Source organism: Martes martes (assembly GCF_963455335.1).
Source record: "Martes martes genome assembly, chromosome: 5".
In the NCBI taxonomy this organism is placed as follows: domain Eukaryota; kingdom Metazoa; phylum Chordata; class Mammalia; order Carnivora; family Mustelidae; genus Martes; species Martes martes.
Window position 1 is genome coordinate 108,095,152 of NC_137892.1, and position 21,363 is coordinate 108,116,514.

At 52.0% G+C, this 21,363-nt stretch overlaps 1 protein-coding gene across 1 annotated transcript in view; it reads left to right on the forward strand.

Moving 5' to 3' along the window:
• Nucleotides 1-21,363, forward strand: part of SLIT3 (slit guidance ligand 3) — a 597,630-nt gene that overhangs the window by 524,205 nt on the left and 52,062 nt on the right. The window contains exons 17-21 of the mRNA XM_080803857.1: nt 3,302-3,445; nt 4,388-4,531; nt 7,112-7,275; nt 8,387-8,519; nt 21,282-21,350. Coding sequence (XP_080659983.1) covers nt 3,302-3,445; nt 4,388-4,531; nt 7,112-7,275; nt 8,387-8,519; nt 21,282-21,350 — 654 coding nt within the window. The remainder of the gene's footprint in view (nt 1-3,301; nt 3,446-4,387; nt 4,532-7,111; nt 7,276-8,386; nt 8,520-21,281; nt 21,351-21,363) is intronic.

The following is a 21,363-nucleotide window of genomic DNA, read 5'->3' on the forward strand; positions in this document are numbered from 1 at the left end:
GGAATAATGAGATCTCCAAGAATATCATGTGTACTAAGGGATGTCCTCCCTCCACCCCTGCCAAAGAAAAAATGTATAAGCCATTGCCCAAAAGGACTATTGGTACGACTTTTCAAATGATGTCACATTCAGACTTGGTCACGGCCTCTCAGGCAGACTTCTAGGTCAATCCTTACACTGAAGGAGGATCTCAGCCACAGGCTGAAACCTGGCAGCCCTCTAGCCAAAATCAGGTACATACAGGCACATTTGTTGGCAGTAGTTGTGTTTTTAGTAAGAATTTGTTGCCCACCTTTAAAAATCAGGAGTGTTCATGGAAAAAAAATATCCAAATTTCTGGGATCTCTCGGAAAAGCAGAAGATCTACCAGAACAGGGCCAAATGTCTCCAGTTGAGTTACAGTGAGGAGCAGCTGCCCTGCTAAATAAGGACATGTGCTTTTCTGGTCACTGGGCTTGTGGACTGGCTATCCCCCTGGACCTGCTTCCTGCATCAAGTCACCAGCCTGGGCCCTGTGGACATTTGAGCTTTCAACCCCAGCTTGAAATAGAATTTCCACCTTGGCCGGGGAGAGGTTCATAAAAGGGTAGACAGGACCTCCCTGCCCTGACAGCATGCAGAGTGTGTGCTCCAGGATGACCCGGTATCCTCAGTTTCTAGAACAAAATCCACTTAGCTCTCTCCCTACTACCCTTTCTTCTGGGACTGGGCTTGAAACAGGATTACAGATGCCTCCCTGCTGCCAGAGTGCATGGGCTGTCTTACAAGCCATGGGCTAGAAGAGGACCAGGCTTGCCTCCTCAGACTCAGCCTTTCCAGGGGAAGCCAGACAAATCCCCAGCCTGCAGGGGCCTCGTTGTTTCTCAGGACAGCCAGCAGAGGCAGTGGGACACACTGGGTTTATCAGGATACTGCCCCTCTGAACCACCCCTGAGCCTGCGTGGGAGTCTCCAAGGCTGGGCCCCTTCAGTGTAAGATTCCATCCTCATCAGGGGCAAAGCCAGGATGAAGCCGTATTCCTTCAGGTGTGTTCATAGATATGAAACTGAGGAGAGGCCACCCGCCTGAGTGGTCCTGGTTTCACATTTTGTGGTCCCCGGGACCTGGGTGTCTTCAGGAAGATAGTGCTCTGAGAGAAAGACAGAATTCCTACAAAAGCCGGATGCTCTCGTTTTGTGTGTGGCGTGCTTGCCCCAAGCTGCCTGTCGTTTTGAGCAGCGCTTTGATGAATGGAGCCACAGCCTGGTCTTCTAGAAAATTCTATCCCCTCCTTTTTTGTCCTCCTTATGTTTTCCATTCTCCCAGCCTGAGGAAATCCAATTCACAAACCTTACAGTAATGTGATGTTAATTTTGCTCATTTGAAGAAACAGATGTCAGGAAATGGGAGCGCTCCCCCTTCATGGTTGCTTTAACTCATCTTCATTGCCCGTCCTGTGGACTTTAATTCCCCACAGAGCCTAACTCTCTGGAGCAAAATCCTTCTCCTCCGGCGTTCGTATGAGTTACAGCTACTGGGGGAGCCTTTATCTCTCCTCCTGTGTCTAATTTGGGGGTAATTTGCAGTCTCCCCTGTGCGCTACCTTCATTCCTGGGCTATCCCAGACCAGGACTACCAGGATTTATTTTTTAAAAAGAAAAAAGAAAAGAAAAGGCTGAGTTTAAGGACAGCCAGCAAGGGTGGGGGGTGGAAGTCCAGTGAGAGCGTCTCCCAACCCTCTCAGACCTTGGGGGAGGGCGATGAGGAGTACTGCTCCTGTTTCCCCAGCAGGACGGAGCAGGGAGGGGAGCAGGGCCAGGACAGGAGCGCTGAGGGTGCCGACGGGGCTTCAGCTGTTCCTCTGTACCTGCACACAGGCGGGGGCACTACCATTGCCTTGCAGGCTGTGCCCTGTCTGGGAAGGAGGCAACAAGCTGGTGTTGAGCTCATGGGTGCCCAGTCCAGTCGCTTGCTCTGAGCCAGTTTCCGAGGGAAGCCTCACCCCCTGGGATTGCTGTGGGTGAGCCCAGAGCTGTGCACGGGTGCGTAAGGGGAGCAAAACACCAGGGGCTCAGTGTGGTAGGGACGTGGACTGGGCCCTGGAGCCCCGTCCTCACCTCTCTCATTCCCAGCAGGGCCATGGGCCAGCCTGTCCATCTCTGGTGAGCCCTGGGTCCTAACATCCTCAGTGTGCTTAGAGGGTTAGCAGGCTCCGTCTACACCACCAGATTTCACCATTCACAGAACACTGTTCCCTGTGCTAGGCATGGACAGGCTCTTTGCTCCTGAGACTAGATTCTTCCCCCAGTTTGTGTAAACACCATCGCTCTCCACTCCATCCGTCCCGCCTGGGATGCATTTCAGGCCCGACTCTTTGGGTGGTCCACGGAGGCCCCTTGCCAAGGAGCGCCCTGGGGGACACGCAGCCTTGGGGGCTCTGCAGGAGTTCACGAGAGGCCTGACGTGTGGTGATCAGGCACGGGGGGAGAGGCCTCCTCAGAGCTTGGGCAGACTTGGAAAGGGTGGCCCCAAGTATTGGTGAGACCATGCTGTTGAAAACACAATATCCCAAGCCCTGAATCCCACAAAGCAGTAACAGAAGGGTATGAGTATCCACACCACCAAAGGAACATTTACTTCGGAAAGAGGCTGCTCCCTAGCGGACTTTTGATATGCCGGAAAGCCTGGCCTCAACCCCAGTTCTATGAGCTATGTGACACTGAGCAAGTTACTTAAACTCTCTGAACCTCAGTCACCTCATCATAAAATGAAGCAATGATACTATACCTAATACTCTTGTGATCGGTGTTGTTTGAAGGGTTTGACGTGATTCTGTGGGCCAGACCCCTTGCTTGGAACCCACTGCGTGATATGTACTCAGAAAGTAGTAACTAGAAAGTGTCCATTTATATCAAGGATCTCAACTGTAGAGCTAGAAGCTAGAAGCTCCACAAACATCCCACCCCCACAGAGGGCACATTTTATATTTTTTTCCTGCCTTCCACTTGAGAAGCACTGCTAGGTGAGAGTTTCTGATGAAAGGAGAAAATCAGTTTGAGACTCACCCTTTTAAATGTGCTCATCCCCGGGGTTTAGAAAAAAGGATGACCCTGAAAAGACTTACGGTTGCACGCAGCCTGTTTCACATGTGAGCCCCAATTGTGTGGGACTGGAGTCCCTCCACAGCCACGGGTGCTGAAAACCAGACATCAGGGAGCCCCACCATGCAGTTCTCGGTCCAGGGGCACCTGAGGGTCCCCTCTGACTGCAGGGCTCATGATTCCCTCCCTGCATCCTGACCCACTCTGTCCCCTCCTTCTAGAAACCTGAGTAACAATAAGATCAAGGAGGTGAGAGAGGGTGCCTTTGACGGAGCGGCCGGCGTGCAGGAACTGATGCTGACCGGGAACCAGCTGGAAACGCTACATGGACGCATGTTCCAGGGACTCAGCAGCCTCAAGACTCTGTGAGCGCCTGGAGCCTGGGCCAAGGCTTGCAAGGAGATGGGAGGGCAAGGGACCAATGGGGGACTGCAAAGGCTGGGGCGGGCAGCTCCTGGGCCTGGGTCCTGTCCCGACAAGCTGAGTCCCTTCCTTCCTGGAGCCAGAGAGGCGCTGGACATTGGCCAGCCCGTGATGGACAAGAACTTAGCATGTTTGGCTCCCCAGCCCACACACCCCAAAAAGTCCTTGCCCTGAGGTGTGCACATAGATTCATGCCGGAAATATGCTGAGAGAGGCACACACACACCCACTTAGACACAGACACATGTGCATAAAAATGACACTCACACTCACAGGCAGCATGCAGCTAAGCACAGACACAAACAAGTGTGTACACACAGCACACACACACACAAGCTGATGGCCCACAGCCACATCTTTTTTTTTTTTTAAGATTTTATTTATTTATTTGACAGAGAGATATCACAAGTAGGCAGAGAGGCAGGCGGGTTTGGGGGAAGCAGGCTCCCTGCTGAGCACAGAGCCTGATGTGGGGCTCTATCCCAGGACCCTGAGATCATGACCTGAGCTGAAGGCAGAGACTTAACCCACTGAGCCACCCAGGCGCCCCCCACAGGCATATCTTGATTCTCCTTTCTCCTCCCAGAAATATACATGCTGACACTGACCACCACACAACATACATGTGCACATGTATGCACTCATGACACACACGTTTACATAAAGCACGTACAGGCAAGAGTGTACACACACATTCATGGGGGGCCACAGTGGGACCCCACACCCTGCTATCACAGAACAAGCCTCAGCATCGCAACTGGTCTGGGCCTGGAGTTGGCGAAAGCATCCCACCTACACACACACACACACACACACACCTTGTGGCTCAGTGGTGGGGAGAAGATCATGCCTGTGTTCCCTCATCCCCACTCCTCTCTTTGCAGGATGCTGAGGAGTAACCTGATCAACTGTGTGAGCAATGACACGTTTGCTGGCCTCAGTTCGGTGAGGCTGCTGTCCCTCTATGACAATCGGATCACCACCATCACCCCTGGTGCCTTCACCACACTTGTCTCCCTGTCTACCATGTAAGTCCCCCTGTACCCGCACTGTGCACTGACTCTGGGCTCCTCTCCTGCACATCTCTACCCTGGCTGCTCCCTGCTATGTTTGGCCAAGGTCACCTACCCATTTGTCAACTTAATAACCATTTGCTGGGCTCCCTCCATGTGCCAGGCATCATCTAGGTGCTGAGGATTCACAGACATGGTCCCTCCTTCCTGGAGCTCATAGCACAGTGAATGATCACAGAACAGAGGTCCACAGTAATAGGAAAACCCAACATAGGCTTTGTCAAAGAACACTGGAGCTGTGTTCTGGAAGGTGAGTGGGTGTTAGCTTGTTCAACAGAGTGGGAAGTACATTTCCTTCTATCAGAAGAACATGTGCAAAGGCCCTGTGGTGGGTCACTGCAGAGCAGATGTATGAGACAGAGCATGGTCCAACATGGTCATAGCACAGAGTAAGGGAGGATGAGGTATGAGGCAAGGCAGGAGGGAGGCCCGGGCCAGGCTACAGGCTTGCCGTGAACTATTTTGGTCTTCATCTAAAGCATGTCAGGAAGCCACTGAAGGTTTTAAGCAGGCTGGTGACATGGTCTGACAGGGTTTTAAATGATGTCACTGGCCGCTTAAATGTGTATCAGAACCAGAATTAGAATCTAGCCTTCTGGACACCTAAACGAGTGCTCCTGCCCAGGTAATTCACTGTACTGGTAAAGTGGGCTTTAGAATAGTAAAGTGATGGGATCTAGAGCAAATTTCCTGGATTCAAACCCTGGCTTTACCTCTTACTAGCTGTGTGGCCTTAGAAAAGTTACTTCCTCTCTCTGTGTTTCAGTTGTTCCTTCTCTGTAATTCATCTCATAGGATTGTTATGAGGATTTAATCTGTTAGTAGTTGTAAAATGCACAGGAGGCATCTGACATATAGAAACTCCTCAGCATTTATGATTGCACATAGTATTTCCATGTGGCTCCGTTAACCTTAGTTGCTGGTCCATCCTTGCTCTCTCTCCTTCCCAGTGACTCTGAAAGACAGAAGAGAAGGCTTTTGGTTGTATCTCCTATGGCTGCTTCTTGTTCCTGTATCCCGCCTCACTGGGAATAAAAGCCAAATTATAAATGTCCTGAAGGGCCCACACCATCCGGTCCCTCCTAACCTCCCTCCAGGCCAGCGCTCCCCCTGCCCCAGCCTCCTCTCTGCCCCCTACACCCTAGGCCCACTCCCACTACCTGGAAGAGCCTTCCCCCAGCCTCCTTCCGGTCTTCGCTCAAGTGTAGGTTACCTCACCCCACTCTGCCCCGCATGCCATCCCCTCCAGCTCCTCAGCCCAGCCGTGCTGACCTCCCTAGCATGGACCATTTCCTAACAGACCATACAGCCGACCTTTGCCTTGTTGATCCATGCTGTCCACCTCCCATCAGCTGGAATGGAAGTTCCAGAAGGACAGGGATGTGCAGCTCTTCTGTGCACTGCTATGTCCACCATGCCTGTATGTGTGCCTGGTACTAAGTGTCCATCATATACCTGGAGAATCAGGGCATGAATGGAATGAATGAATGACAGCAAGACGGGGGGCAGGGGGCTAGGAACTGGCACCAGCAGGTTGGTTTATTTGAGCCCACTTTTCACCCCTCCTGTGTGTCTCCACACTGAGAATCCAGAGACACACAAGATACCCAGAGAGGTGGAGTCGCAACGCATCAGGGGAACCAGCTTTGACACGAGAAGAAACTTGCCTGACTTGGCACAGCTGGGGCACGTCTGTGTCAGGATTCAAACCCAGGCTATCTGACTCCCAAGCTCTTAATTTGTCCTGTCTTACCACAGCCACTCAGGGCTGTCTGGCCTCTTAGGTAACCTCCCTAAGCTTTACTTCCTTCCTGTGTGAGATGAGAATAATGTCCTGTCCATCCTCAGGCTCATGAAGTGCTGAGCCTGGTCCCCGTCCTCTAGCAACACTCACCTGCCCACAGCTGCTCTCCCCTCGTCCCTCCGCCAAGCCAGTCACTGCATTCCCCAGATACATACACAGTGGCAGTGCTGGTGCCAGGCAGGACCCCGGAGACACAGGATGGACAGACAGGTCTGATGCCCACCCTGGGGGAGCCGAGAGTCTAAGGAGGGAGGCCAGTACGAGGGTGGGTGCTGTGCCAGCCATGTGTGCGAATGAGGGAGAAGACTGGGACAGATGCAACTCCTCATTTCCATGTAAGCCAGGACTGAAGGAGGAGGGCAAGGAGGCAGCCAGACAGACAGTAGAGAGAGTCGTGACCAGCGTCGGTGGGGGCGCTAAGTGTAAGAGAACGTGCTGAGGGGCTAAAGACAGTCCACAGCTGGAGCTCAGCGGAGAAGGGAGGGTGTGACAGGAGACCACGGTCCTGTCATCCTCAGAGGTCCAGAGTGAGACCCTTGTGAAGATCGCCTCTGGATTCTAGAAGAGAGTCTGCATTTCCTTTCCTGGACCTCCTCCCTCCTTCCCTGGAACCCAGAGCAGGCCTCCCTGGAGAGCTGGGCTCCAGGGTTGCAGCCCTGGATCCCGAGGCCAGCTACCAGGGTAGAAGGGTGGGTACTAACCACTCAGAGAGGCCCTTTCTTTCTTCCCAGAAACCTCCTGTCCAACCCCTTCAACTGCAACTGCCACCTGGCCTGGCTTGGCAAGTGGTTGAGGAAGCGGCGGGTCGTGAGCGGGAACCCCCGGTGCCAGAAGCCATTCTTTCTCAAGGAGATCCCCATCCAGGATGTGGCCATCCAGGACTTTACCTGTGAAGGTGAGGAGGCTGGGGGCAGAGCGGAAGGGCAGTACCTGGGAAGGCAAGAAGCATACAAGGGAAGAGAAATGCAGCAGGGAACTTAACGGTCAGGACCCCCTGAGATCTGACATGACTCTGCCCTCTGGCATACGGCTGTGGCTTTGAAGGGCTCTGCAGGTCTGGGACTAGCCATATGGCTCCCTCATGCAAATTAAATAAAGAGGTCTCTTTCTAAAAGGGGTCTCTTTACTTTTGTCAGAAAAGTATCATAATACACTGATTTTTTAAATCAAGACACTTTATGGCTATAAGAATACTCTTGTACTAAATGTCTTAATCTATCATCCACAGTGCCCAATAGATGATGAGGCACTCTTGTGTAGTATGCAACCTACACAACTGTGCATGAGAGCCCTGGCCCTCAGTTCTCCTATCTGTGTCATGAGGCTCGTGTATCCTGAGAAACAGACTTCAAGATGAGCTCCTGGGAAATTTCTGTCACTGGCGGGGGCGGGGGGTGGGGAGTGGGTTATGAATACCTGGAGGTCCAAGGCTTTGAGTGTCAGGATTCCCAAGGGCATATTTACATAAATTCAAGCCAGCACAATTTTTACTTGGTCAGCTATAACTTATCTAAAGACAAATAAACTGGTTTGTAGATTAACTGAGGTTAAGGTATAATGGGGTCTGGGGACACATTTACCACCCCAGAGGGATTGTGTCCGTGGAAGGAGTGGAGAAAGGGAGAAGAAAGAGGGAGTAGACAGGGCTGTCCGCCTACCCTGGACAGCTCCTTCAGTCAGTTTGGCTTATCCCTGATTCAGTTCACAGTAACCCCTTCCCTATCTAATTCTCTAGTTAATCAAGTTTTTAAAGTCTTCATGTAATGTTGAGTGTGGCAGTAGAAGGTTCCCTTTTCCCCGACCCAGGCATACGTTCTTTCCCCTTTGCCCATGGAGACCAGCAAGGCTCCTTATTTCTGGTTCAGGCTCCAAGTGGAGGGCTTCCCTTTCCTGAAGACAGCTTGGTCCCTGGCGCCCGGCCTCACTCACCTGCCCCACACCCCCGCCCCGCCCCCCCCCCCCCGAGAAGTTAGTGTCCCCCGTGCTCATGCTGGGATCCTCCACAGGCAATGACGAGAGCAGCTGCCAGCTGGGCCCACACTGCCCGGAGCAGTGTGCCTGCGTGGAGACAGTGGTTCGCTGCAGCAACAGGGGACTGCACGCCCTCCCCAAAGGCATTCCCAAGGACGTGACCGAACTGTAAGTACCCCCACCCTCGAATCCCACCGCCGCCAGCATTCACCACACTCCATCCCTAGTGTCTCCGGCACGACTGCCTGGGGTGCCCTTCCTTGAGGGGACCCCAGCACCGTGGCCTCAGAGCCTCCTCCCCAGTGCCTCTGCCTGGCAGGTGACGACTCCCTGCCCTCCAGAATACAAGTGGGAGGGTTACCACCTTGTTTTCTAGATCCCCAAAACCCCTGCTCTGCACTCCACCTTCCAGATTCCCCAGCAGTCTCTCAGTCTGATACCAGAAACAGCCCAGGGTTAATAGTAAGAACATTGCCCAGCAGGCACTGTGGCTTCCAGAGCACTTCTACCAACATGATCCGTCCCCCCTTACAGCCCCCCATGTCACAGATAAGATCTTAGCCCTGGGTCCTGCTCGTGCTCCACCCAGGAGCCATCTGACCCCACAGCGCAAGCTCCTCACATGAATTCCTCGGGGCTGTTCCGGCCCCAGAAGCTCCCACTTACACAAAAGAGGTCTCATTCCCTTCCTGAAGCACTCTTCATGTTGTGGAGGAAGCTGTCTTTCTGCCCCTTGGAGAGCTCAGCCGGTCTGGAGTGGCCAGGAGCCCAGCCCGCACACGCGGTATTCCTGCTTCCGTTCGGTCACTCATTCACTCAGCACCTGTCTGTTGAGGGCCTGGTGTGTCAGGTTCCTCTGATCACACTGGGGAGACCCCCACCCACATGGGGCCCCCGGTTCACTGGGGAAGGGAGACGTATGCTCAACCATCTCAGCAGCGTGTGCGAGATGACAGCTATCACAGTGCCACGAAAGAGAGGACAAGGTCGCTGTGACATCCTAGAGGAGAGAGACTTCCCTTGGGTGTGGAGATCAGAGAAATCTTCCCTATGGAGATGAAGCCCAAAGGGCCAGGGCGGGGGGGTGCCCCACATGCCCCACGGCAGCTGCTGTGGGTTGTGGCAGAGCCGGGTCAGGTGTGACCAGAACCCAGAGTGCCAGCGCGGGAAGACACATTCGCCTGCCACTCCCCCCCCACATCACAAGCGCACACTGCATCCCGGACCCCGGACATGCCCCTTCCTCTGAGACAGCTTAGCATGCACCCTGCCCTCGGACACAAGTGGCAAAAGTGACCCGGACACCAGCAGGGACTGTTCTGTGATTGGCTCTGCCCATGCTTCCCTGGGGGATCCAGAGTAGGACAGCGACATAGGATAGCAGGTCAATGCCTCAGTGTGCATCGTGGCTCCCGACTTCTCCTGACACTCAGGGAGGCTGTGACCTGGGCCACCCATGCCAGGAAAGGAAAGGAAAGGGAAAGGGAAGGATAGGATGGGTGGGGGCAGGGAGGGAGGAAAGAAAGAAAAGAGAGATGGGGAGGGAGGGAGGGAGATCACTGGGTCTTGATAGTCACTCAAACATCCATGACAACCCTGCGTTCGGGTTCTGGTTGTGCTGCTGGAGGTCAGCACGAGCACCACCATGTGGCGCCACCAGCCCCAGGCCCTTCCCTCCCCCGGTGCCGTGGCATGGGGGCCGCAGACATGACCCAGGTACTCGCCTCCTTCCTAGGCCAGCGGAATGCCAAGTGACACATGCCAAAGCGGAAAAGAATGCCATGAAAACAGGCCTGTGGATGCTTTTCCCCAAAGCTCATGAAATAGAGATTGAAATAACAAAGATAATTGGCTGTAATGATAAACTGAACTCCCGGGCTTGGGGAAACACAATTTCCTGCTTTGGAAATGATGGCAGCCCCCTCGGCCAGCCTGGTTTCCTAAGCACACCCAAGATGGCAGCCTTCACCTCTGAGTGCAGACTGTTTCCTGGAGGGAAGGAAGTAGGAGTGTCTGGGAGGGGTCTGAAGAAGGGGTGCAGGGAAACTGTTGCTGGAAAAAGTGCAAGTCAACAGGCCTGGAAAGCTGTGGCTTGGGGCCTTCGGTTCAAGGACCAGATTCAGTGTTTGGATCCAGTGCTGGTTTCCAGCTCCCTTAGGCATCATTAGTGGTCTCAGGCAGAGCTGCCAATGTACAAAACAATATTAAGTTTAATTCATTGAAAAGCAGAAAAAAAAAAGCATTTCTCCAAAGGGAGAAGAAGTGCTTCCTACCGCAGGCACGAGTGAGGTGATACCGTACAGGTGGGAAGTGAGTTTTCCATCAGTCCTGCTCTCTTCTTGGGCGAGGGGCCACCTGAGACCTGTGGCTCTTGCCCTTGCGGGTTCAAGCAGTCCCTGAGGTCGGCATGCTGTCCCCCGGCTCTTTCTCAGTGCTGAGAACTAAGAGCCACTCCCCAGGCCTCATCCCCAGTAAGCAGCGAGTCAGGATCAGAAGGCAGCTTGGTCGGATCCCACATGCCATGCTCTTGTCCCCTACCCCAGAAGTTCTTAAATTTGGAGGTCTCTGGACCCCTTTTGGTATTTTTCTTTTTCTTTTTTTTTTAAAGATTTTATTTATTTATTGGACACACAGAGAGAGAAATCACAAGTAGGCAGAGAGGGGGAAGCAGGCTCCCCGCTGAGCAGAGAACCCGATGTGGGACTCAATCCCAGGACCCTGAGATCATGACCTGAGCCGAAGGCAGAGGCTTAACCCACTGAGCCACCCAGGCGCCCCACCTTTAGGTATTTTTCAAAAGCAATGAGGACTCTTACTTCCGTTTATGTGGTTATAGCTATGACATTTACCATATTGGAAACGACTACTGAGGATTTTTTTTAAAATATTAATCCATTTAAAAATAACAATTTCTCGTTGCACGTTTATATAAACAGCAAAGTTCTGTGGAAAACAAACCAAAAGAAATTTAATTGAGAAGAGGGACATTTTTACAAACGTGGCAGAAGGCAACTGGATTTTTTTTTTATTTTTAAAATTTTTTAATTTTTTATTGACATATAATGTATTTTTAGCCCCAGGAGTACAGGTCTGTGAATCACCAGGTTTACACACTTCACAGCACTCACCATAGCACATACCCTCCCCAGTGTCCATAACCCCACCCCCCTCTCCCTGCCCCCCTCCCCCCGGCAACCCTCAGTTTGTTTTGTGACAGTAAGAGTCTCTTATGGTTTGTCTCCCTCCCGATCCCATCTTGTTTCATTTATTCTCTTCCTACCCCCCAAACCCCCATGTTGCCTCTCAACTTCCTCATATCAGGGAGATCATATGATAATTGTCTTTCTCTGATTGACTTATTTCACACAGGATAATACCCTCTAGTTCCATCCACATCATCGCAAATGGCAAGATTTCATTTCTTTTGATGGCTGCATAGTATTCCATTGTACATATATACCACTTCTTTATCCATTCATCTGTTGATGGACATCTAGGTTCTTTGCATAGTTTGGCTATTGTGGTCATTGCTGCTATAAACATTCGGGTGCAGGTGCCCCTTCGGATCACTACATTTGTATCTTTAGGGTAAATACCCAGTAGTGCAATTGCCGGGTCGTAGGGTAGCTCTATTTTCAACTTTTTGAGGAACCTCCTTGCTGTTTTCCAGAGTGGTCGCACCAGCTTGCATTCCCACCAACAGTGTAGGAGGGTTCCCCTTTCTCCGCATCCTCACCAGCATCTGTCATTTCCTGACTTGTTAATTTTAGCCATTTGACTGGTGTGAGGTGGTATCTCATTGTGGTTTTGATTTGTATTTCCCTGATGCCGAGTGATGTGGGGCACTTTTTCATGTGTCTGTTGGCCATCTGGATGTCTTCTTTGCAGAAATGTCTGTTCATGTCCTCAGGCAACTGGATTTTTATAACCACTTTGGCATTCCCTGTGTCGTAACATGATGGTTTGGGTCAAGTGCAAGCAGCAAATCTGGCTTCACGTAGTCATGTAGTTGGAAAAGGGAGGAGGATTTTCATAGCCCTTCCAAATAATTGTGAATATTCTTCTTTGATATCACATGGGGTAGTTTTGTAAAGGCTAGTTGTTGTGTGAAACCCAAAGCCGCGTCAGTGGACTTTCTGTCCTATGTTACTTGAATGGAGCTTTCCCCTGTGAATGATCGTGTAACAGTGTAACAGTGTGCACTGGTCATTTGGAAGATATTGGTTCACTGAGTTATGCAGAAATTTCCGAGGTTGGCACATTGCATCACACAATATCAAGAATGTCATAGCCAGTAACATCACCACAGACCCCCTCAGAAAAGCCTCCGAGGAAAGGAATAATGCTCAGTGTGGCAGTTACAAGTTTTCTAAACTTTGAATTTTTACTTGGAAGCAAGCTTGAATTTTATCACTGCCATTAAGTACTATTAGTGGTTTTCCTGGAAGTGACAGGCTTCCAATATTTACTTTTGACATATTGCCAACTAAATACCCATCCCAGAGTGACCTGTTTGCTGGCCAGTCTTCAAAGCAGAAATGTTTTATGAAAGAAAATTTTAAAAACGGCTAGTTCAGCTGGTAACTCCATGACACCACAGCTTTTTCTCCAGAAAACCAAAGCTGAAATGCTTTATGCATGTTTCCCATTTTGCCACACAGAATAGTAAAAAGATGTGTGTTCAAGGGTTGATATTCAGTGCAATTAATAATTTTTCATGGCTTCGCGGAGGACATGCTTAAGTGAATCTGGCTTTTTTTTTTCACCTGCATGTACTTAAAGGGGAAGAATAATGCCCCCTGTTACCACGAGGTGCCACGGCTGCGACTCATACTGAGGTGCAGGCGACTTCACTCACCCCTGCAAATGGAAAACCGTGTTTTAATTGTTATCAAAAAAGTAGTTCTAGTCTCCCAGAGCCCTGAAAAAGTCTAGCAGAGCCCCAGTGGCCCATGGACTGCACTTTAAGAACCACTTAGGTAATTGCACACAACCCTCCAAGCAATCCAGACCCCCGCTAGAGGTCAACACTAAGGTCCTGATTTAGAAGCAAGCCTGCAAAAGCTTACTGACAGCAGGGCAGAAGCAGACATGTCAGCCCCTGCCCCCCAGGGGAGGTGACACAAATTCAGTCTGCAAAGGTAGGCCCCCGTCAGCTTCAGAAGAGTTCTGTTCTTCCTGGGCCATGAGCCTCGTAGGTTCAAGCTTGCCATTCCAGAAGAACTGAAGCCTAAAACATCTCTTTGCTTGCATCTAAGGGAATGTTTATAAACATCAGACCTTCCTGGTTCTGGAAACAAACCTGTAAGTCCACATCTTCCTGAGGGCTAAAGAGGAGAATGAGAATCTAGTGTCAGTAAACCATGCCCCCTCCATCCCCCCATCCCCTGCCATGCTCTCCTGCTTAAAATCCAGGAAATTTTGAAACTGATTTCATGTGAGGACTGTGAGCATGGATTTGTTGTCCCACCACTAACATCCCAAGGAGAGGAGAAGGGAAGGATGACATATCTCCCCCAGGCATTGTTGTGGGAAGAGGGGATTTCTGCTGGGGTGTGGAGGCTGGGGACATGGGGGAAGCAGGCTCACAGTAGGCCCACATCCACAGCACTGATAGGAGGCTTGAAAGGGTTTGGGGCTTAACCATCAGGGCACCGGCTGAGACACAGCTCTGTGAGACTGTGTATCGCAGGGGGAGATGAGCAGAATGTGCTCCTTAAAGGAGGGGGGACAACCTGGCCTGGCTCTGGTTAGCTCCAGAGGGTCAGAGGACGGGGATCTGGGGCACAGCCAGCACCTCAAATCTAGGGCGATGGAGGTACATGCTAGAGAAGGGGCAGAGCAATGTAGGAAGTGACAAGCACGGAGGCATGGCAGGGACGTACGTGGGCAGGGATAGGGAGGAGTGCAGGCCGTTCTGCCCACCCAGCCTTTAGGAAAGCAAGGGAAGTTGTGTCTGTCCAGCTGCAGTCAGCCACAGCCAGCAATCCGAGCATGGACTGTGTGCCAGGCACTGCGGTGGTCGATTGTTTCTTTATGTGATCTCATTCAATCCTCCCGGGAATCCTACAAGGCAGGTATTGTTACTCTCATTTTGCAGAGGAGGTCACTGAGGCCCAGGAAGGTTGAAGAATTTCTTGAGATCACACTGCCAAGAAGCAGCAGAGCATCGACATGAGCCCAGGGTGGTCTGACCCCAAGGCCCGTCCTTTAGCCACTCAACTACTCCCATGGGCAGAGGCCTGGGTCCCCATGTGCTCTGTCCCTTGGCCTGGCTCATTGGTGATTTTCAGGAGGCAGTCATGTGTCTCCTTGGAACCTGCCATCTGCATTTCAGCAGGGAGAAGGCAAACCCGGCACCCCTGCCATGACACTAGAGGTGCCTATCTGGTTCCAACGGGGCCGTCCTGACAGCTGTACCTTGTCTAATAATGCCAGCTGCTGCTTTCTTCACGTACTTGCCACCTCCCCCACCCACCCCCACTGGGCAGGTTCCCTGGAGCACTTTAGAGAGCAACAGCCCAGCACTGACTATATCCTTGCCTTTATCTGGCCCAAGGAGAGGGACAGAGATTGCCTGCAGCCAGCTGGATGGCAGCTGGCTCTGGGCAGAGCAGAGCTTAGGAGTCCAGGCACAAGCCTTGGTGCAGAGAAGCCCTCAGCAGATGGCTTCAGTAGAGGACACTTCCAGGCTAGCGGGCAGTCACGGCCATCTGTGGGAGGGCCTGAGGGAAGTGGGAGTACAGGCCACAGGCTCAGAGAAGCCCTCTTCACGCAGTCACGTGTTCACTGAATTTATTGTGCGAGATAATGTCACAGGAGCTGGGAGCACAGCAGCTAAGGTGACAGATGAGACCCCTGATGTCAGAAACTTAGAATGGGGGAGAAAGTAAGAAGGCTCATCAGGAAATTAGGCATTTCAGATAGGACAGAGAATAGTGTTTCCTAGGAAAAGGTGGTGGTGATGGGATGTGGGAAGCAGTAGAAAGAAAGAAACTGTTTTGAGAAAACCCAAATGTGGAAAGATCTGAAAGTCAAGAGACCAAGAAGACCAGTGATGGAGCAAATAGAATGGAAAGGAGACTGGTGTGTCCTGAAAACTCGAGAAGGATCTGCAGTTCCCGTAGGCTATGTTGAGGGCTGACTCCTTATCCCAGGAGAAATGAGGGAGCCAAGGAAGAATTTTAAGCAGGGGAATGACATGATGCGGTTCTCATTTTAGAAATATTACTCTGGAACAAGAATAGAGAATAGAGGGGTGCCTGGATGGCTCAGTGGGTTAAAGCCTCTGCCTTCAGCTCTGGTCATGGTCCCAGGGTCCTGGGATGGAGCCCCGCGTCCAGTTCTCTGCTTGGCGGGGAGCCTGCTTTCCCCTCCTCCTCTGCCTGCTTCTCTGCCTACTTGTGAGCTTTGTCTATCAAATGAATAAATAAAATCTTTAAAAAAAAAAAGAATAGAGAATAGCATGGGGATCATTATCTGTTTTCCAACATTCATATGTATCACTGGATGGAGAGAGAGAGAGAGTGTATGTGTGTGTGTGTATTCAAAACACACTGAAAACCAATGTGCTGAGCACTGCACCAAGAGCTTTCCACAGAGCCTCCTCATAATCACTTCAAGGTGGCGTTCATGATAAGCCCTCCCTTTTACAGATGAAACTTAAGCTCAGAGAGGTTAAGTAAGTTGTCCAGGGTCACACAGCTATTGGCTCATGGAGCTAGGATGTGAGCCTGGGCTGCCTGACTCCTGAGCTAGAGCCATGAACGTCATCCCAGGCTCCTGGTGGAAACCCTGGCCATGAGCGGGGGCTCCTGGAAGGCAGCCGCCATTCTCCTTCATGGTTCAGCAGGTCTGAGAGTTCTTCATGTGACGCTTGTCAGTGCCTCCAAGCTCCGAACAGAAAAGGGGAGCATCCATTCGACAGAGCTCTGTGTGGATTTTCATGTGAGGCAGGCGCGTCCGTGTGGGCTGGTGCCGGGACTAAAACAGAGCGTTTAAATGCAGAGCGACACAAAGGTTGACCCGCTAGAGAGGCTCTGATCGTTCCGAGGCCGGCAGGGCAAGCGTGCCATCTTCTGAAAGCGTCCCTCTGGGCCTGGGCTGCAGGCTGCAGGCAACTTTGGAGTTCAGAGTCTTCGTGAAGGGCTTTGCACAAAGAGAGCTTTCCCACACAGCCACCTCTGTGTTTGTGAAGTGAAGCCTTTTGATTTCATGTCTTCTGCGCTGCCACACCAGGGTGCCAGGGACCTGGTGCCCTTAGAGCGGGTCCCACACGGGCCCCCCTCAGCCCTGTAGGGCCGCACGCAGCTCTCCCTGCGGACTTCGGGGCTTTGCATCACACAGACAGTGTTTCCTGCGCCTCGACCGCTGCCAGCCAGCGTCCTGGGGTGTCACAGGGAGCAAACAGACACAGTCCCGCCCCCCTAATCACAGACTCACATGTGGAGGTCACAGCGAGGAGGGGCGATGCTGTGAAGAAAATGCACTGAGAGCTTGGACTAAGTAGCTTGTCATGTCCCCGTGTGGGGATGATGTCGGGGAGGCAGTGCTGGAACTGAGCTCTGAGTGGCTGTTGGAGTGAACTAGCGGGGGATTGGGGGATGCGTGTGTGCCCAGACTTGCCCTCCAAAAGGAGCATGGGACATTTGGGGGACGGGGCTGAGGCCAACGGAGAGTTTGCTGTGGGGTGAACAGCAGAGGGAGGCAGGGCCTGGGACAGTGAATCTCATGGGTCAGCTTGACTGGGCTACGGTGCCCACGTGTTGCCCAGAAGGTGTTTTGTAGGTGCAGTTAAGTAAAGGAGATTACCCGGAGTAACGTGGATGTAGGCTTCATATAATCCATAGAAGTCCTTAAAAATGAAAAATTGGAGTCTTCTGTAGAAGGGGGAATTCTGCCTGAAGATCTTAACACAGAGGTCCTACTTGAGTTTCCAACTTGCTGTCCCTTCTGCCTTAGAGTAAACTCTGTCTTGCGGTGCCTGGATGGCTCTGTCAGTCGGGCAGCCCACTCTTGCTTTCGGCTCAGGTCATGATCTCAGGGTCCTGGGACTGAGCCCCACGTTGGTTTCCATACTCAGTGGGGAGTCTGCGTGAGAATTCTCTCCCTCTGCGCCTCTCTGCGTGCATGTGTGCACACGCGCGCTCTCTCCCTCTCAAATATTTTTAAAAATTTTTTAAAAACAAATTGTCTCCCCTTCTGTATATATATTCATATGTGTGTGTCATGTGTGTGTATCTCTTCTATTGGTCTGTTTCTCTAGAGCTCCCTGACTGATCTAGGACAGGCCATAGACAGCTTGGAAGGATTTGGGCAGGATTCGGGTAGTCCTTCTCTAGCAAGCCGCGGAAGCCAGGGAAGGGTTTTTAGCAGGGAGCAAGGCCGATCCAGTCAGCATCGGGAGAGCACTGATCAAAGCCAGGTTGGAACCCAGGGAACTGGCACGGCAGGCCCAGAGGTTCCAAGAGCATCTGTGTCATGTTGCCCACCCTCCAGGGACCCCCGAGCCTCCCCGCATCCGATGAGCGTGCTGTCAGCCTCCCTGATTTCCAGCGGTGGTTTTATGTGTTCATTCAACTTTCAGCAAATGCCTGTATCCACAGAGTGTGGCCTGCCTTACAGATGGACGTGGGCCAGCCACAGGGCATCTTTGAAACCATCGTAGGCAGCCCTTCTCTTCATTTGTTCAGTCATGCGTTTAGCAAATATTTGAGGTCCTACTGTGTGCTAAGCCCTAGACTGTGCTCTGGGGATGCAGCAGGAAATAGAAGTGGCCCAGGTCCCTGCTGTGTGCATCTTCTGTTCTAGCAGAAGTGAGTGCGTAAGTTCTGTGGTAGAGTGGTTCCTCTCAGGACAGAGATGGCCAAAAGCGAAAATAAGAAGCTTCGGGGAGGAGTTGAAATGGCGTGGGTTTGACTTCTTGGACTGTGCAGCCCAGTGGCCCTGAGTTTCAATCCTGGCTCCTGGGCTCACTCCTCCCATCTCAGAGCCTCCATGTCCTTGTCAACAAAATGGACAAAACACCCAGCAAAATATCTAGAGGATTAAATAACAGACCAGAGTCTCTGGATCTCACAGCACTAGGCTATGCACCTGTTGTCTCCGTGTTGTTATTTTCCTTGTCGCTATGTTTCCTTGTCAGTGAGGTTAAGTAACTTGCTTCCGATGTGCTTGTCACGGGGCCTCTGTAAACATCCCAGCAGGGAGACTTGGGGTTGTGGTGTCTTATTTGGGGTTTCCTCTTAGATGCCTGGAGTTTGCTAAGTAGTTGTAGCAAACAAACAAGAATGAGAGAATGAGCGGCATGGGAGAGGGTGAGCCATCACTGCCAGCCCGAGGCTAGACCCCTTCAGGTGTCTCCCTCGTGGTTAATTAGCCTGCCTCCAGCAGAGATGCTCCCTGGACCAGTGCCTCGGCACCAGCCCTGCTCATTCACCCAGCTCCTACCTCCCACCCTCCCTCCTTTTTTTCCCTCCCTCATGCCACACTGTCCACAAAATACTCCCTGAGGGCAGGTGGCCCCGCATGACCCCAGAATCCCGCCCCTCCCACAGTGGAGAAGGCTGGAAGCTCTTCACCCGTCTGCTCCTTGCCACCACGGTTGAGCCACACGGCCCGTGTCTGCACAGAATGTGAATGCCCCGCCACCCATCCCTCAGCGAAGAGCAGAAGGATGAATGCAGGGCAAGCCCTGTGCGACGCCAGCTCCCTGCACCTGTCTGTGGCCAAGCCCTGCCCTGGGAATAGATACCCCTCCCAGGTTGCAGTGTGTGATCCGCCCATCCCCCTTAGCCTGCCAGCCCGGCCTCCCAGGCTTCTCTCTGCCTCAACAGCACCCAAGCCCAGGGCCTTCCACAGGCCTCACTCTTGCCCGACTGTCCCTCCTCCCCAGCCGTCCAAAGCACCCCACCTCAGCAGCGTCTCCATTCCAGAACTTTGCTCCTTTCCTTCAAAGCATGCATCAGTTTGTAATTTCTGTCACGTTCTGTGCGTGTCCTTAATATCTCTCTCTCTCCCCCACCACCGCAGTCTTTCTCTCCTCCCCTCTCCCTCCCAGTCCCTCCCCCTCCCTTTCCACATTCGATTTTCAAATGCCAGAAAGTAGGGATCACACCTGTCTTCTCCACCAGTATGTACACTGCCCAGCACACTGCAGTTGCCCAAGAAATATTTCTGCCTGAATAAATGAATGCATCTACGAATACATGTCTCTTAGCTCCTCTGTCTAAGTGCATGATCTAAGTATATGTGGCTGAATTTTAGGCCAGATGATCAAGCTCCTTGAAGGCAGAAATGAGCTCTGGTTCATCTTTGTATCTACCTCCCTCATCTGGCATAGCTCTCGGCACATAATAGGTACACCCCAAAGGATTAAGGACCAAAGGGACAATAATCCAGCATGCCATGGCCACCTCAGACCCTATGGGGTCCTGCCAGTGCTCTGGGCCATGAGGATTCCCAGGGGCCAGCCCTGGAAGTAAAGTCACTTGGCCCTAATTTAAGGAAACACCCATTCCAACTTGACCTTAAAGCTAAGCCTGGGTTGGCCATTGACAAGCTGACTCCCATCCTGTTTCAACCCATGTCATCCCATTCAACCATTTGGCAGTGGGACTGCTGGGTGCCAGGCGGCGTGCCAGCACCTTGTGACTCAAAATGCAGCTTTCGGACCAGCAGTTCCCACCCTCACCCAGGAGCCTGTTGGAAATGCAGACTCTACAACCCGGCACAGACCTACTAGATTAGAATCTACCTTTTAGCAAGATCCCAGGTAATGGGTACCTGTGTTAAAGTCTGAGAAGCGTTGGGCTGGAGAGAAAGACAGAGGGTCTGCCTCCTTGGAGTTCAAGGCAGCCTTTGTGCTGTTGGGCATCAGCACCATTCCAAGAGCGATGTGCCTTGACATAAGGGAGTTTCGCCCAGGAGACCAGATCAGGCATCGTAACCCATCTTAAAGATGTTGTCATTTTGTCCCAAGAGCAACAGGAAGCCCAGGGAGAAGGAGTTTACAGCAAGGGTGGGATTGAATGAATTGGCCCATGTCCCCTCCTGAGGGTAGTCATGGCTTTCGTAATTCATGATCAAAACTAGACTTCCTTCTCTTGTCCTCAAGCACACTCAAGTGTCGGAGGAGGTGACCTCCTCCTAGGTGAGCAGGTGAGTGCGGGACCCTGAATTCCAGACAGGTCTAGGCTCAGACCTTGCCTGTCCAGGAGGAGTCTCTGTCTGTCGGTACATCTCGGGTCTGAACCGTGGTCCTCACCTGCAGGCAGTCATCCTGCTGGAAACCACAGCATAGTGCTCCAGGAACACACCCTTTTTCCTCAGCTTCCCGGTGCAACCCTGAATTAGGGTTCTCAGCAGGAATTGTGGTTCAGCTCTCCCGTGCTCTCCAGTAGCTAAATAAAGGCCATAGGGAACTGTGGTGAGACGACAGTCAGAGAGACCTGGGTTTGAATCCTAGCTCATCCACTCATTTGCTGTGTGAACTTGGGCAAGTTTTTTAACATCCCTGAAATTGTTTCCTCAACTGTGAACCCTTGCCATGTGAGAGTATTGTGAGGTTCGGGTACAGAGTGAGTGCTTTATGTATTCAGAAATGTTTATTGGACACCTACTGTATGCCAGTTCTGTACACACTCGGGAAGTGGGGGGAGGTCCACCACTGGACAGTTTTAGGCAACAGCTCTACCATCACAGAGGATAGCGGACCAGTGGGAAAGAGTGTCGTTTGTTGAATAATCACACAAATCAATATTAAGTGACAAATGTTGTATGTGCTTTGAGATGGGGGCAGGGGAGAAAAGGAGCTGTGAGAGAGTAAAACAGAGGCCCGACCTCGCCCAGAAAGTCGGAGGAGGGATGTCGGTGAAATGACCACGTGTGCAGCGTCTCTGGACCAGGTGTCACTGTGCACCTCTCTTGCAGGTACCTGGAAGGAAACCACTTAACAGCCGTGCCCAGGGAGCTGTCTGCCCTCCGACACCTGACACTTATGTAAGGAGCCTGG